General features: G+C 46.3%; 1 protein-coding gene across 1 annotated transcript in view; it reads left to right on the plus strand.

Annotated features, from left to right (window-relative positions):
• Window positions 1–17,769, plus strand: part of LOC133372037 (phospholipase A2-like) — a 23,101-nt gene continuing 5,332 nt past the window's right edge. The window contains exons 1-4 of the mRNA XM_061600251.1: window positions 1–207; window positions 11,748–11,913; window positions 15,203–15,309; window positions 17,009–17,096. Coding sequence (XP_061456235.1) covers window positions 150–207; window positions 11,748–11,913; window positions 15,203–15,309; window positions 17,009–17,096 — 419 coding nt within the window. The 5' untranslated portion in view covers window positions 1–149. The remainder of the gene's footprint in view (window positions 208–11,747; window positions 11,914–15,202; window positions 15,310–17,008; window positions 17,097–17,769) is intronic.

Here is a 17,769-nt window from a genome sequence, read left to right on the forward strand (position 1 = left end):
CGGGGCCATGCAAAGCCGGCGGGAGGCAGCCGCCTAGCAGTGCCAGCCGCATCGCTCGGAGAGGAGTCGGGCAGCTGCGCCTCGACGGGACGGACACGGAGCGCTCCAGCCGCCTCCAGGGCCTCGCGCGCTGCCGCGGATAGCTGCCGATGGGCCCGGCGGGGCGGCGACCGGCGCTGCTGCTGCTGCTGCTGCTGCTGCGGACGGGTGAGTGAGCCTCCCCGGGCGGGCACCTGCTTGCCTCGGGCGCCCGCGGCTCCGCTGAGCGTCTTGCAAGGGGCGCAGCGAGAGACTCCAGGGCCAGGCAGGTCGGTTCTGGGTGCGAGCGCAAGCGTTGGCCCCTTTAGGTCTAAGTACGAGGTCTGCCCAGAAGGCCCGCAATGTAAAGCAGCTCCCACTGTTCCTGTTTAGATCAGCCCTGTATTCAGCACCATGAGGTCTGGGATCTTATTTTATTTTTAAGGAAAGGAGTAGAGCTTAGTAGCCAAGCACCTGCTTTGCACGGTTCTGTCCCAAGCATCTCCAGTTCAAAAGATGAGTGGCCAGTCATGGGAAAGACTGGGACCCCGGAGCCCTGCTGCCAGCCAGAGTAGAAAGTACTGGGCTAGGTAGACGAACAGTCCGATGCTATGGACACGTCGGTAGCTTTCATAGGTGTGGAAAGGCCCCTAGCTCAGTGGCAGAGCGTCTGCTTTGCATGCAGAAGGTTCCAGGTTCCATCTCTGGCGTCTCCAGATGGGAGTGTGAGGAAGTCTGCCTGAAACCCTGGAGAGTCACTGCCAGTCAGTGTAGGCAAAACTGGGCTAGACGAACCATTGATCTAACTCAGCATAAGGCAGCTCCCAATGTTCCAGTACTGGCCCAAGTCCTCCTGTCTGAGGTAGGCCAGCATATGCTCCTGCTGGGAGGAAGGGAGGGATATAAATCAAATTTGTTGTTGTTATGTGCCTTCAAGTCGATTGCGACTTATGGTGACCCTATGAATCAGCGACCTCCAAGAGCATCTGTCATGAACCACCCTGTTCAGATCTTCTAAGTTCAGGTCTGTGGCTTCCTTGATGGAATCAATCCATCTCTTGTTTGGCCTTCCTCTTTTTCTACTCCCTTCTGTTTTTCCCAGCATTATTATCTTTTCTAGTGAATCATGTCTTCTCATTATGTGTCCAAAGTATGATAACCTCAGTTTCATCATTTTAGCTTCTAGTGATAGTTCTGGTTTAATTTGTTCTAACACCCAATTATTAGTCTTTTTCGCAGTCCATGGTATGCGCAAAGCTCTCCTCCAGCACCACATTTCAAATGAGTTGATTTTTCTCTTATCTGCTTTTTTCACTGTCCAACTTTCACATCCATACATAGAGATCAGGAATACCATGGTCTGAATGATCCTGACTTTAGTCTTTAGTGATACGTCTTTGCATTTGAGGACCTTTTCTAGTTCTCTCATCGCTGCCCTCCCCAGTCCTAGCCTTCTTCTGGTTTCTTGACTATTGTCTCTATTTTGGTTAATGACTGTGCCGATGTATTGATAATCCTTGACAAGTTCAATGTCCTCGTTGTCAACTGTAAAGTTGCATAAATCTTCTGTTGTCATTACTTTAGTCTTAATAAATAAATAAATATGCGGGCCGGCAGTAGCACCATCTCCTGTCTTCTCACTTACCTATTAGTATTATTTCCATTTATTCTCTGCTCTTCCTCCAGAAGGAGCCCGTTGTGGCCAACACATCAATAAGGAAATCATTTCGTTATATATATATATATTTAAAGCAGTGATCTCACAGTTGCCAGGAATAACAGCTACCTCTCTGGAATAAGGTCTTGCGTCAGTTTCAATGACACACACCTCTGCTGAAATGTCCCACGGTTGAGCTGATGCGTTGCAGGTTGGGCTAAAGGAAGCGTGCTTTTCTCTGACGTTTTCCACCGTCATTTCCCCTCTTTAAGGAGGGGGGGGATGCATGCCTCACCACTCCACCCCAGCAACAGTTACACCCCATTTACCGCTTCTTACGAATGAAGCAACTCTTTCTTTCAGCTGAAATCAAGGAAGGGCCCCCCCTTAGGGTGGGAAGGCGGTGCTCCCCTTCTGTGATCTGTGGCAGCGCCACCTCCCAATCCTGCCACACACGCCCCAATACAGTCAGCCCAGGCTTCAATAGGCACGCACACATGCCCCACCTACCTCTCCCATCCCTGTGAACGATGGGCTCACTGTGCGTGCATACGTGCCACGCACACATGCTTATTAGCCCCACACCGCCTGTATGGGGGGGTTGGGCTGCAGTGCCACGGGCCTGGGTCAGGCTGGTGCCCAAGGACCCAGTCATGCTGGGTGCCGGCCCTGAACATGCGCTTGTCCTGCCTGGGGACTTCCCTGGGAGAACCAGATGCTAAATGAGATGTGCCACTGGCCTGATCCATCAGGGATCTCCCGATGCTTTTATGACTTTCCTTCCAGGCTTAAGACTGGGATTTGGGAGAAAAGGGAAAGGTTGGCTCTGTTGGGGAAGGGCTGTAGTTCAGTGGCAGAACATCTGCTTTGCATGCAGAAGGTCCCGGGTTCAATCCCCGGCATCTCCAGGTAGGGCTGGGAGAGAATCCCACCTGGAATCCTGGAGAGCCGCTGCCAGTCAGTGTAGACAATACTGAGCCAGATGGACCAGTGGTCTGACCCAGGATAAGGTAGCTTCCTCGCTTTCTGTGTTTGGACAAAAGACTAAGGCAATGCAATCCAGCCCTTGTTGGCTAACCCCTGTTGGGGTCCATTGATCTTCGGTGGAAGAGCAAAGCCCACAATTAAGGCTTCAGCCCTACCACACGCTTGGGAGTAAAGTTCAACTGTACACAGTCGGGCTTGCCTTTGAGTAGATATGCCTGGAACTGTGCTGTGGATTTCTCCCACTGAAATCAATGGAGCTCTACAATATTTGAGTAGGGCTGGATGGCACCAGTTTATCTTTTGCAACCTGGTATGAAGCAGTCCTAAGGACATCTGCTCCTGGATCCATCTTTGTCGCTAGAGGCCCAGGTGACCCCAGTGGCTAGGAGTGCTTTTTGCCAGCTTCGGCTAGTAAGAGAGCTGCGGCTGTTTCTGGACCGGGATAGCCTGACCACTGTTGTCCATGCACTGGTACCCTCCAGGCTGGATTCCTGTAATGTGCTCTATGTGGGGCTGCCCTTGAGGTTGGTCTGGAAACTGCAGCCGGTGCAAAATGTGGTGGCAAGACTTCTCACTGGGGCAGGGTATCGCCAACATGTCCCCCTGCTGCTGAAAGAATTGCACTGGCTGCCCATTTGCTACCGGGCCAAATTCAAGGATCTAGTTTTGGTGTACAAAGCCCTATACAGCTCGGGACCAGGATACCTGAAAGACCGTCGTACCCCTTATATACCAAGTTGATCACTGCACTCTGTAGGTGAGGGGCTCCTGCAGATACCATCTTTTCAGGAGGCCCGTTCTGCACAACATAGGAAACGGACCTTTAGTGTAGTGGTACCTACCCTTTGGAATCCCCTCCCCTTAAATATTAGACAGGTGCCAACTCTGTCATCTTTTTGGCACCAGCTGAAGACCTTCCTCTTCCAACAAGCATTTTAAGCAGAGACCTTATCCCAGCCTGCATCTGTGCTGGAATTGCTTTTTAAGATGTTTTTAAAGCTGTTTTATTTGAAGCTGTTTTTAAGATGGTTTGTTTCAATATTTATTTTATTTATTTATTTATTACATTTATATACCGCCCCATAGCCGAAGCTCTCTGGGCGGTTTACAGCAATTCAATATGTTTTTAAAGATGTGTTGTTTTCATATGTTTTAAAGTCTTTTTTTTTTAAAGATGTTTTAAAGTGCTTTTAGTGTTTTTGATTGCCGCCCTGGGCTCTTTCTGGATGGAAGGGTGGGATATAAATTTAATAATAAATAAATAACTGGATCAGATGAAAGGGAAGCCTCAGCACTGCAGGTCAATCCCAAGTCATGTAGGAGCCTTTTGGTTGGACAGATGACTTGGGGAGATGAGACAAGATAAGTTAGCTGGAAAAGGCAAAGTTGTTTGGCCTTTGTGGTTTTATATTGCATTATCCCAGCCATGTCTCTAAGCAGTTAACTTTCCCCTTCTTTGCTCTTAACAGCCTTGTTATTGCTTTCTTCACAAGCATTTCTTTTTCCAAACCAGGTTTTATGAGTCAATGTGGGATGGTCATTTTACAGCAAGGTTTATCATGTTCCCCCTTCCTGCTTGGCATTAATGGGGTTTATTATCAGACAGGAAAACATCTGCCACAACTGTGCCATGTGCCATTGCAACAGCCCAGGGCAGGTACATGGGCACCACTGTTAAGCAGTGCCAGCTGGGGGCTCCATGTCAGTGGGGCAGTGGAATCCGCTCCGGGTTGCACTCCGAACTTTCAAAGAGCTGTCCATGGAGCTACCAGCCGCCACTGCTGTTAAAGGATCTGCACTAGCTGCCAATTAACTACTACTAGACCAAGTTTAAGGTTTTATTCTTGAGGTATAAAGCCCTAAACACAGCCTAGGACCTGCTTTCCCAACAGACTGCCTTTCCCTATATCAGCCTACTCAAACACTTAAGTCATAGATGGGAAATTTCAGGCCCAGGGCCAAATGTCTGTCTGGCCCTCTGCACTCTCCCTAGCCACAACTCCTTTCTGGCCTTCCTTCACACCCTCCATGACTGTTTTTGCATGGCCGGAAGATGTCCTTGAACTCTAATACTGACCGTTGCTTGCTTGGATGGAGGATATTGTGAGGTGTGTGCCCATAGAAACTAGCCTACTGTGCAACGGTACAATTTGCATGCATTACTCCTCCTGGTTTTGCCTCTGGCCCTGCCCACCGCTGGCATGTGCCCCCCCCCAAAGCTTGCTAGGAAGAGAATGTGGCCCTTGAGCTGAAAAAGGTTTTCCCTCCCTGAGGTCATCGAGTGAGTCCCTCTCTGAGGATTCCACACGCCCCAGAAGTTCATTGAAGGAGTACCCGGGGCAGAGCTTTTACTGTGGTGGTAGCCACACTTACTTTAACAATGGATTGTAGCCAATGACTGTTCTACCTAGAATAGACCTACTGAAATTCAGCCATGACTAACTTAGGACCATTAATTTCAATGGGACTGCTCTGAGTAGGCAGTCATTGGCTACAGCCCTTTGTATCTATCTTTTGGCTCGTTTTGGTATATCGTCACAATATGTTTGAATGGTGAATGGTTTATAATTTCTTTAAATAACTAGTAAATAAATACATGGACTCTCACCTCTACTCCACGGAGCAGGAGAGTTAGACTCTTAGGATTATAGTGATGAAAATTGCCCTCCCCAATTCCTGTATTAAATCACTAGTCCTTACAACTGCCCTTAAGGTAGGCCAATATCTCCCATATTACAGGCCAGGGACGGGCTGTGGCTTAAAAGCCAGTGCTTTGCCTGTAGGTCACCCTGGCAGCAGAGAGGTTCAAACAAGGGCCCTCAAGCTCACAGCTCACGTTATTAACCACTCTGCTTCCTATGTGCAGGGTCTGTGATGGCTGGACAGATAATAGAGCTGAATGGGAAGGCATTCATTGGAACTGCAGACTGACAAAACCCGCTTGAGAGTAGATCTTGTATACAAACTGCCCAGAATAATCCAATCACCTGTTCTGTCGCTCAGTGGCTGGGCTGGCAAAGTGGTTTATTTAGCCCCAGTGATAGTTGGCGCCCATTAGGACTGGTGGGGCGGAAGGCAGGGAGCCCAACAGTAGGTGGAGCCAGAGCCAATGAGGGGCGGAGCCAACTCTCTGTAGTTTGGTACCCGTCCTTCTCCTCCCTGTGGAGTTCTACAATGCACTGAGACTCAGGAGCAGGGAACTGACTGGCAGGGTCACCTCTTGGACAGGCTCTAAGTAGGAAGACTTAAGTAAGAAGGTGGGGGATGGCTAGGGATGGCGGAGAAATTCAGTTCAGTTTGCATTTAAAGTCCGATCTATTAAATTTGCACTTTCCAAAACAATATGAGGACCAAAACACAGCCATCCTTCGAAATGCGCACTTATTCCAGTTTCGCAGTGCAGTTCTCCAACCAACCAGTGTTTACAAAACTGCATATTTTAGGGGAAAGCGTGCATTAACAATGAATACATTAGCAAAAACAGCATACACAATGCGTTACGTTAGGGGAGACTGGTTGCAAAAACAAGCATTAGTCAATGACTAATTGACTAATTAGTCACAACGGCATACAAAATGTGCTCATTAGGAGAAATTCACACTAAAGGGCTGATGAATTTGCACGAGGATTAAAAAAAATAAATCAGAAATTGCTGCAGAACGGCGAACTACTTTTAAGCCTGGAAAACGGAGAACTCAGAGAGCCAATATTGATAGATCCTTCCATCCCTAGGGTTGGCTGAGGACAAAGTGAGGTTAGTAGGGCCCTGCTGCCCCAGTTGACCTAATGCAGCAGCCTCCACCGATTAATTTCACCCACCGTTTCGGGTTTAATCAGTAGCGTAGGGCTGGGGATTGGGCTGCAGGAGTGCTTCACAAGCCGGCTGTGATAGCCTTTTGGCAGGGAAACTTTCTGGCTGGTGCCAGTCAAGGTAGATTCGAATCCATGAGCCAGGATCTTAAGAACATAAGAACATAAGAAGAGCCTGCTGGATCAGGCCAGTGGCCCATCTAGTCCAGCATCCTGTTCTCACAGTGGCCAACCAGGTGCCTGGGGGAAGCCCGCAAGCAGGACCCGAGTGCAAGAACACTCTCCCCTCCTGAGGCTTCCGGCAACTGGTTTTCAGAAGCATGCTGCCTCTGACTAGGATAGCACAGCCATCACGGCTAGTAGCCATTGATAGCCCTGTCCTCCATGAATTTGTCTAATCTTCTTTTAAAGCCATCCAAGCTGGTGGCCATTACTGCATCTTGTGGGAGCAAATTCCATAGTTTAACTATGCGCTGAGTAAAGAAGTACTTCCTTTTGTCTGTCCTGAATCTTCCAACATTCAGCTTCTTTGAATGTCCACGAGTTCTAGTATTATGAGAGAGGGAGAAGAACTTTTCTCTATCCACTTTCTCCATGCCATGCATAATTTTATACACTTCTATCCTGTCTCCTCTGACCCGCCTTTTCTCTAAACTAAAAAGCCCCAAATGCTGCAACCTTTCCTCGTAAGGGAGTCGCTCCATCCCCTTGATCATTCTGGTTGCCCTCTTCTGAACCTTTTCCAACTCTATAATATCCTTTTTGAGATGAGGCGACCAGAACTGTACACAGTATTCCAAATGCGGCCGCACCATAGATTTATACAACGGCATGATGATATCGGCTGTTTTATTTTCAATACCTTTCCTAATTATTGCTAGCATGGAATTTGCCTTTTTCACAGCTGCCGCACACTGGGTCGACATTTTCATCGTGCTGTCCACTACAACCCCGAGGTCTCTCTCCTGGTCGGTCACCGCCAGTTCAGACCCCATGAGCGTATATGTGAAATTAAGATTTTTTGCTCCAATATGCATAATTTTACACTTGTTTATATTGAATTGCATTTGCCATTTTTCCGCCCATTCACTCAGTTTGGAGAGGTCATTTTGGAGCTCTTCGCAATCCCTTTTTGTTTTAACAACCCTGAACAATTTAGTGTCGTCAGCAAACTTGGCCACTTCACTGCTCACTCCTAATTCTAGGTCATTAATGAACAAGTTGAAAAGTACAGGTCCCAGTACCGATCCTTGAGGGACTCCACTTTCTACAGCCCTCCATTGGGAGAACTGTCCGTTTATTCCTACTCTCTGCTTTCTGCTTCTTAATCAATTCCTTATCCACAAGAGGACCTCTCCTCTTATTCCATGACTGCTAAGCTTCCTCAGAAGCCTTTGGTGAGGTACCTTGTCAAACGCTTTTTGAAAGTCTAAGTACACTATGTCCACTGGATCACCTCTATCTATATGCTTGTTGACACTCTCAAAGAATTCTAATAGGTTACTGAGACAAGACTTTCCCTTGCAGAAGCCATGCCCTTTACTCTGTTGCACATATAGCCATGTAAACAGGGTGGTGCATGTCTCATTGTTTACCCAACAGTCCACACACAGCAAACAGACGCAGATAGGGAAACGGAAGAGGCAATTCAGCAGTCCGGTGGGCAGAAATGACAGAGGGGCGGAGCCCCCTGGTGTGCAGTGTGATCTCCCAGGCATTTATTTCCGTAGGTGCGCAGCCCAGTTGTGAACGTGCCGCCTGGGTTTCAAAAAGTTCCTTTATGAATTATGATTGTTATTACATTTCTATCCCTGCTTTCCCCCAAGAAGCTCAATGTGTGGGCCTACCTGGGTCTTCCTTTCTCTGTTTCATCCTCACAACAACCTTGTGAGGTAGGTTAGGCTGAGAGACAGTGACTAGCCCAAGTTCACCCACTGAGCTTCATGACTGAGTGAGGATTTGAATCCCGGTCTCCTAGGTCCTAGTCCAATGCTCTAACCACTATGTCACACTGCTCTCTTGAGGGGTTCCCAAGAGGTTCTACATGGCCCAGTAGGTTTTTTACTCTTTCTACAAACTGCAGGGTAGAAGTGTTGGAGAATTTCATTGGAAACAGGAGCGGAAATTGCCACAATTCACATGTTTGTCACACAAGTGAATAAAAGCATTATTCGCTGTCTTTTTTTTTAGTCAGCAAAAGGTATGCATTGTTTTACGTTATTTCTGTAATGTTTTTGACATTATTTCTGTTTTGTTTTTATATTGCTATGTAATTACATAACTAAATACAGAATTAATTACGTTAGTTACTAACATAGTTACTAACATAGTTACTAACAGTGAGACAAAACACATCGGTTTTAGCAGAAGCCAAACGGTAGCAGAACAGAAACAGTGCCGGTTGTGATGAACACAGGATGGAATGAAAATAGCTGTCTCCTTACATCTCTTCCGCAGAGTCACCCTCCCCATAACAGATCACAAAACATCTCCCAGCACGGGTGAATACACATGCAGAGAGGGGGGGAGCACTTGAGAAACCCAAGTTGGAATCTTCTTTGGGCAGATGGGACTCTTTGAGTGGATCTCTTTGGATCCCAGCCACAGTCAGTACAAAGTGCTAGTAACTAGCATACAAAGCCCTAAACAACTTGGGACCCGAGTACCTAAAAGAGCACTCTCCCAGTATCAACCATCTCAACAGGGGAGGTCCTGTTGGTGGTAATGGTGCTGCTGGGTGCTGCCCAGTGCTGGCCTGTGACAAGGCCTTCTCGATGCTGGCCCCCCATTTATGGAATGCCTCCCCTGGTGAGGTGTATCTGTCTCCTTATTAACATTCAGGAGGAAGATAAAATCAGTTCGGTTCACCCATACATTTGATGATAGAACAGTACTGTTCTTGGCAACTTGGAAATGAAATGCAAGGCTATGTGGCTGTTTTAAAACATTTTTAGATGTTTTTAATGTTTGTTTATTTATTTATGTGTTTTTGGCTGCCCTGGGCTCCTTGAGGAGGAAGGGTAGGGTAGAAATTAACTAAAACCACATCTGCACTATATATTTAAAGCGCTATGATACCACTTTAAACAATCCTGGGAATCCTGGGAACTGCAGTTTGTGAAGGGTGCTGAGAGCAGCTTGGAGATCCCTATTCTACCCACAGAGCTACAATTCCCCGAGTTCCCTGGGAAGAGGGATTGATTGGTAAACCACTCTGATAATTGTAGCTCTGTGACAGGAACAGGGGTCTCCTAACAACTCTTAGCACCCTTAGCAAACTACAGTTCCCAAGATTCTTTGGGGGAAGTTATGACGGTTCAGAGTCATAGTGGTGTAAAGGTACAGTGTGGATGTGGCCATAGCAAGCGTTCCTCCTCTGCGAACCTAGGGCTCCCAAGCAATGCTGGAACCACAGAATCTGGGCCCTTTGCCCCTTTCATTTAGCTCTGGAGAGGCATGTTGTGCCATGCAACTTTGGGTGGTCCGTTTTGCTTGGGAAAAAGGTGCTCCTCACACCCAGTGCGATGACCTCCTCTCAAGTGAGTCAGATCTAGAAAGTAAATATCACCCACAGAAAGTAAATAAAACATACAATCTCTGCGTAAGGTCCTCACACACACCCTGCCGAAAGTGGTGGCAGGCAAGAGCTCTTTTATGAGAGTGACGTGACGGCGTCTCCACTTTCTCCCAGGAGGCTACGAGTTCTGACTTTCATGACGAGTGGGTGCAACGCTGGCTCCAGTCGGGACAGCAGACTGAGCGAGACACTCAGGTCACTGCCGCCTTCCCTGCATGGGAAATGTTTTCCTCTTTAAATCATAGTCATTATTTCTAAATGTGCAGCTGTACATAAAAACAAGCATACGCACACTGTGGACAGATGTGTTCTTTTTTGGTGTGTGTGGGGGGGCAAGGCGTAACTGGCCACTCAGCCTACCTCTGTCCCAGCCTCATTCATTCATTGGCGATCACTCGTGGCCGAGTAAGATTGTCTTCCTTCTTTCCTGATGACAAAGCATTTACATTCAGCAGCAAGGGGAGAAGCCATAGTTCAGTGGCAGAGCATCAACTCTGCATGCAGAAGGTCCCGGGTTCAACCCCTGGCATCTCCGGGCAGGGCTGGGAGAGCTTCCCTGTCTGGAATCCTGGAGAGCTGCTGCCAGTCAATGTAGACAATACTGAGCTAGGCTCACATAAGGCAACTTCCTCTGTGCTTCAGCCTCTTTAATGCTTTGTTGACAAGCTGAATGCACTTCCATGTGTGACGTCTAGCACTGGGTGTAGCTTGGGAGATACCATCATGCTCAGTAGGGAATGCTTTGGTTTGGATTCCTGCATTGAGCAAGGGGTTGGACTTGATGGCCTTACAGGCCCCTTCCAACTCTACTATTCTATTATTCTAACCCTGTGAGACTAGTTAGACTGAGAGACAGTGACTGGCCCAAGGTCACCCACTGAGCTTCATGGCTGAGTGGGGATTTGAACCCAGGTCTCCCAGGTCCTAGTTCAGCACTCTAACCACTACACCACACTGGCTATCATATATGATATGAGCCGAAATGAAACAGAGAGGCTTGCCTGGCTTAGGTCAGGCCGACACAGGGGGTTGGGGGAAACTCCTTCACAGCCACACTTTCTCCCCAACTCCAGCAACTGTCAAATCACAACTGTCTCCCTCACTAGCTAACTCCCAGATGACTAGAACCCCTAGCCAATCACAGTCTGCTGTCAACCAGACCAATAACAGAATTAACCCTTCAGCTACTGATGGAATGGTCCCTGCTCTTGTATTTCCAGTGCTGACGTCATATATAACATTGTTGGATGTTTGGGGCGGGTAAAGACAGGGCTCTGTGGGTCCTGCTGACTGGCGGGGCCTCCAAAGCCCTGTTGTGCAGTGGTTCCCAAGAGCTGTTGTCAGGTGTTTGGGAAGTGCTGCACTGTGCTTGGCCCTGGGGTGTGGGGAGATAAGGAACTGGCCCCCCAGGCCACTAAGCATGGCCACCCCTTGTGTAGGCAATATTGAGCTAAATATTGACAGCTTAAGTCAGTTTCCTGTAACCTTATGTAGTAGGCCAGGTGTGGGGAAGTTTTGGCCTTCCAGAAGTTAGTGAACTACAACTCCCATCAGCCCCAGGAAGCATGGCCAACGGCCAGGGATGATGGGAGTTGTAGGTCAGCAACATATGGAGGGCCAAAGCTTCCCCACACCTGTAGGAGACAGCCGACAGGAAAAAGCCTCTGCAGATCCTCATCCAACTGCTTTCCTCCCTAGCTGCAGAAGGCCCTTTGAGAAATGCTCCTTCGCGGACCCGAAGAGGACTTCTCCAGCTTGCCGGAACGATTCAGTGCAGCACAGGGCGCTCTGCCTTAGCCTACATGCGCTATGGGTGCTACTGCGGGCTGGGAGGGAACGGCTGGCCCCGGGACAAAACGGACTGGTAAGTAAGGGAGCCAGTTTGGAGTCAAGCCCAAACACCTGAAATGGTGGATGGGCCACTTCAGACAGGGTTTTCTCACATCCAGCTGTGCTTGGGTGTGGAGAAATAACCTGAAACTCGATGCATGTCCTTTGAATGCCTTGAAAAACTTTGGTTCCTTCAAGAATTCAAAGCCAAGACACATATTTTGGCTAGAACATGAGTCTAGGAAGTCTTTCTTGTTAGGGTTCGATGGGCAGAGCGTGTGATTTAGAAATATAAACAGACAGACAGATCTTTTGTATAAGGAAGCCAGCTGAGGGAAAGAGCAGTCTCCTCCACCAGTTTGGAGCTGCCTGGCTTTGCTCTAGCCTACAAGGCATCCTATTATTAAAGGTAAGAATTGGTCCCTGAATTTGCCTTTTCCTTCTTCCTCCCTGTCCTTTTTTCCTTGTCTGTCATGTCTTTTAAATTGCAAGCTTGTGTACAGAGACTGTCTTCTTTGGACATTTGAAAATAATTTTAAACAGGATGCTTGGGATGGTGGTGGAGGAAACAGCCTTTCCTTTGAAAGTCACTTCTCTGAATTTTGCAAGGTAGTTCTCAAACCGAATAATGTATACTAATATACATAGGTTAGGGGAAATCATGCATAAAAAGTAGGTGACAATACCATACAGAGATGCAATATATAAGGGAAGATTCTTTGAAAAAAATGTGTGTATTGGGGAAAATTGCATTAAAAATGTGCATATTAGGGGAAATGCGGACATATTTTTGTAAGGACTTTAAAAACACACAGAATACACAAACCAGTGAGGAAATGAGGTTGCCAAAATGAGAAACTGAGAAAAACCAAAATTGACAGATTTATCCATCCTTGTTCAAGAGAGATCAACCCATCCTCCCCCCTCCCAACACACACATCAGAATGTGCAGACGTGGAAGGTGCACCATCCTGAGAACACCACTGGGAAGCTCCAAACCGCTGGTTGTGCATTTGAAAATAACCACATCCTTATGCTGCTTCAAAATAAAGTAAAAGCCACCACCAAAAATATAGGCATTCATATGGGATACATTTTATGACCATCTGGTTGCTGTATGTAAGCATTTGAAAACAAGCTCTCAATTGCTTCCTACAGTTTTGCGGAACCAGATTGTGACTTTAATTGCTAAGCTCAGAGCCCAGCTGGAAAGGCTGCACACATCTCCAGCCGTCCCACTTGCCCGTATCATCAGGAACCTTTCTCAGGTTATTTTTTGCCCCAAATCTGGACTGAGATCAAAGCTGGCAGGCCAGCTTCCTGTGGGACTTTTTTTAAAGGGTGGCAATTGGAAGTTGGGAATGTGATCCCAAATTCAGGCACTCCTAGGCTGCTCTTCTGAACAGGAGTCAAGAGAAGCGTGACCTCTCTACATATTTGGAAGCGCTCTGTCTGCCATGAAGCTTTGCACTGCGGCAGTGGCTAGCCCTAGCCCTCCTTACATTTATGAATAACTGGTTTTTTTTTTTATTCTGTTCAAATTTAAAGGCAAACCTACCTAATTCACACTTTCCAAAACAATAGGCGAACCAAAACACAGCCACCCTTTCAAATGTGCAAATGCCGTTTGCAATGCACTTCTCAAGCCAAGAAATGTGTACAAAATATATATACTAGGGTACACATTAGGGAAAAAACATACAAAATGCATTAGATAAGCGGAAATTAATTTGCCAAAATGTATTAGGCAAAATTGCATGCAAAGTTGTGTATAAGGAGAAACACTGATTTATTTTTTTTAATTAGGGCTTTTTTAAAAATTGCAAACTGAAGTGGCAGTGCAGAGAACTGAATTTAAGACTGGAAAAACGAGAATCTGAAACAGAAACTGACAAATTTGCCCATCCCTATTCATAACTGTTTCATATTGTGTTGTTGTTCTGTCTGATGCTTTGGATCTTTTTTTAACCCCAGAGTTGCATCCAGCAAAGTTTGACTCAAGAGTAGGCCCATTGATAGTAATGGACCCACGTTAGCCATGCCCATCAATTTCATGGGTCTACTCTGAGTAGGACTAGCACTGGCTTCAGCCCTATGCTCTGCCTCCCAGTTGGAGGCAGCCTGCTTCTGAATACCAGTTGCTGGAAACCACAGGAGAGGCAAGTGCTCTTTCCGCTCAGGTCCTGCTTACAGGCTTTCTGCAGGCATCTGGTTGGTCACTGTGAGAACAGGAGACTAGACTAGATGGGCCACTGGCTTGATCCAGCAGGGTCCCTTTTATGTTCTTAGCCCCCAGCTCTCTTTATACATTAACGAAGCCGTTTGAAACCATATTCTCTTGGCAAGCAAAAACAGAACCAAAGTTATCAAGTCTTAAAGAGATAAAACCACAGTCCAGTTTTCCCTGCACCCACCCATTCTGAACTTTCAAAAGGCAAGATGCCTTTTTGCAAAAGTTTAGCCATTTTCCACTGTATTTTTAATGGATTTTACTGTACGTTTTTGTTTTTACTTGTAAACCATGTTGACGTTTTGAAATGAAATAGGGGTATAAAAATGTATTTATAAATAAATAAACACCAGCAAAAAAAAAAAAAACCCTTCCCGTTTTATAGCCCTTGAGAGCGTTCGCAGCATTTCCCATAAGCTCTAACACGAGGAATGACGACTCTGTGGCCCTCCAGATACCGTTGTTGGGCTCCAGCACCCATCATTCCTGACCATTGGTCATGATGCCTGGGGCTGATGGGAGCTGGACTCCAGCAACACCTGGAGGGGTATGGGTTAGCCAACCCACAAGTAAATCATCTCATGAAATAGGGCTCAGCATTGTTCTCTTTTTACACAACAACTGACCCCTGAGAGACGCTTGCCAAAGCAGCTAGTGAATTTGGAACCAAAAATCCAAAGCTAAGACAAAATGTTGGCTAGATCGCTGTTCAGCCTTGGGTCCCATCGACCCCAGCCAGCTTAGCCAATGGCCAACACCTAGATTTGAAGAACAGTGGGCTAGATCCTGAACCTATAGAAAGTCTCCCTTTTTAGGGTTTTGATTTTGAAATCTACATAAGCAAACAGGAAGATCAGAGCTTTTTTACAAGCAAAGCAGCTGAAAGAAAATCTCCATCCAGGAGTCTGGAGCTGCCTAGCCTTGTTCTGGTCCCAACAAGACATCCTATATTTAAGAAATGGTGCCTGAGTTTGCTTTTTTCCTCCCCCTCCTCGTCCCTTTTTCCTTGTGTGTTGTGTCTTTTCAATTGTAAACATGTAGAACATTGTGCAAATGCTCTAACTAAATAAACACTCCATTTTGGTGCTGACAGGTGTTGCTTGAAGCACGACTGCTGCTACGGGACAGCAGAGAAGGAGGGCTGCACACCCAAGTTTGAGAGGTACACATGGAAATGCAAGGACAAGGCGGCTAAATGTGGTGAGTAGGGGTGGAGGGGAAATTCAATTCCGTTCGCCTTTTAAAGGCAAACTTTGCACTTTCCAAAACGACACAAACAGAAACACAGCCCTCCTTTGAAACATTGCACTTCGCCAAATTTTGCAATGCAGTTCTCTAGCCCAGTAATGTGTACAAAAATGAATTTACTCTAGTGTAAAGCGTGCATATAATAAAAATAACATACAAAATGCATTAGGAGAAAGTGCTTGCAAAAATGTGCATATTAGGCAAATACAGCCAATTATGTTCTACTAGGAGAAATTTGCACTAAAATGCTGAAACTTTTTCATGAAGATTTTTTAAAGAAAAAACTGCAAATTGCTGCAGAAATGTGGAAAACTGAATTTATGATTGGAAAAACCAGAAATGTAGAAAATGAAATTAACAGATTCATCCATCCCCTCTGGGAGGCGTTTTGCTATGCACAAGGGCAGCTGCGTTCAGCAACCTCTCTTTTGCTCTCTCACCCACTTAGGATGCACTTAGAGACTATTTGTGCATTTGTTCTCAGAATGAAGGGCAAAGGTTATTCTCTTAAAAACTGTCCAATAAGCTAGTCCAGGGGCTTCCAGGCTGTGGTCTGTGAGCTTCATTCAAGTAGTCCACAGTGTGCCTGTGGATTTGTGGTTGAAGATGGGAGATGGCACATCTAACACATTAAATACAGTAATACCTCAGTTAACAAAGTAGTTGCGTTCCTGGACATTACTTCTTTATCTGAAACTTTGCTACCGGAGGTAGGAAAAATATGGAAAGAATAGGAATAATTTCCTATACCACAAAAAAGAGCAGTCCAACGTATTTCAGCAAAACCTTTATTCAAAACAAAAAATATGCATGTCTGAAATGAAACAACCAGGTCAGGTAAGCTTTACACATAGACCACTTGAAGGCTTTTTCCAAAATGCATCCAGGGATGCCTCCCTTGCCTTTTTCCTTTTATCATGTAGCATCTTGCTATAGCAATCTGAAGCTTTGAGCACAGTTCTCCTCTCCATACACTCGAGCAGGCAGGCAAGGGGCAGCCACCCCCCCGTGCTTGGTCTCTATCTCTCTGCCATCCTCCCCTACTCTTGAGGAGATGCATCTGCAGTAAACAGTACTTGCAGGGCACTTGAAGCACTGTTTACGGCAGAGGCACCTGCGCCACTGGGCAAGGAGTGCCATCCAACCGCATGTGAGAGCGCTGCCTGCAGCAGCTGTAATCCAGTAGACAAGGAACTACATTCTGACTATGTCAGAGTGCGCCCCCCCCCCAATCCAAAATGACTTCGTTAAGAGGACCTTCTTCCTGGAGGATTTGTTACTTGAGGTATTACTATAGTCATATTGAATTTTTCTTCATTTCTTACTTTGTACTGTTTTTGTACTACAATTTGAGAACTATGGAATTACAATTGCCATAACAGGCAGAAAAGTCATTAAGTGCCAAGACTCTCAGCATTTTTCAAGTGGTCCATGGGGTGGGGGGATGTGTTACATCGCCTTTAGAGGTGCACCAAGACACAGAGACCGTGGACATCCAGTTTTCGTTAATATATTAAATATCTAAATAAATGTTTAATTCCCTCCCATTCCATTTAAGGACAAAGAAAACTGCACGAACTGGTGCCAGTTTGGTAGTGCTTTAAATGAGTGGCCTGGCTTAAATGCTCCTTGGTTTGTTTTCTTTTTACAGATGATATAGAAGACAAGTGCAAAAGAATGACTTGTGAATGTGACCGTGAAGCAGCCATGTGTCTGGCAAAAGCCCCTTACAATGCCAGGTATTTATTCTGGCCATATACTTTGTGTGGAGAAGACAGCCCCAAGTGTGACAATGATTAAGGCAGTGTCACTTAGGCTAGCCTGCATGGACACGGGATGTTCACTTACTAGAGTAACATCTCACTTCTCAAAAACAAATCAAAGTGGCTATAGCTCGCTCCTAGGTGTTACCTAGGCACACACTCCAATTTTCCTGGTAAATTCAGCCATTCTTCAAACGAGGAACATTAAGGAACTTTCCCCAAAACGGATTACAAGGGGGAGTTTCAGATGAACCAAGTGACACTGGACCCATTTAACCTTGGTGCGTTTCATTTCAACTCAGCATGTGATGGTCTCCTTCTAATCGTAAGGCCAAAGTGTTTTCCAGAAAGGGCACGGCCCAGAGTAGGTTGGTGACCATTTTCTTGTGTCTTAAGTTGTTTTTAATGATGTACAGCCCACTGGGAATGTAGCTTAGAACCACATTTACACACCATGGATGCTAAAGTGGTGTTAAAAAGATAGCGGCAGGAAGAGCAAAGTTAAATACAGTTTTGCAAGAGAAATCACAAGCTACAGAATAAAAGTGTAACAAGATTCAGCTTGTGTCAACATGACTACTTCTCTAGGCCATTTTTACAGGCAGCATGCTGTAGTGCACGGAGTGCCAGATTAGACTGCAAGAAGGAG

Source organism: Rhineura floridana, chromosome 17 (genome assembly GCF_030035675.1).
Source record: "Rhineura floridana isolate rRhiFlo1 chromosome 17, rRhiFlo1.hap2, whole genome shotgun sequence".
NCBI lineage: Eukaryota > Metazoa > Chordata > Lepidosauria > Squamata > Rhineuridae > Rhineura > Rhineura floridana.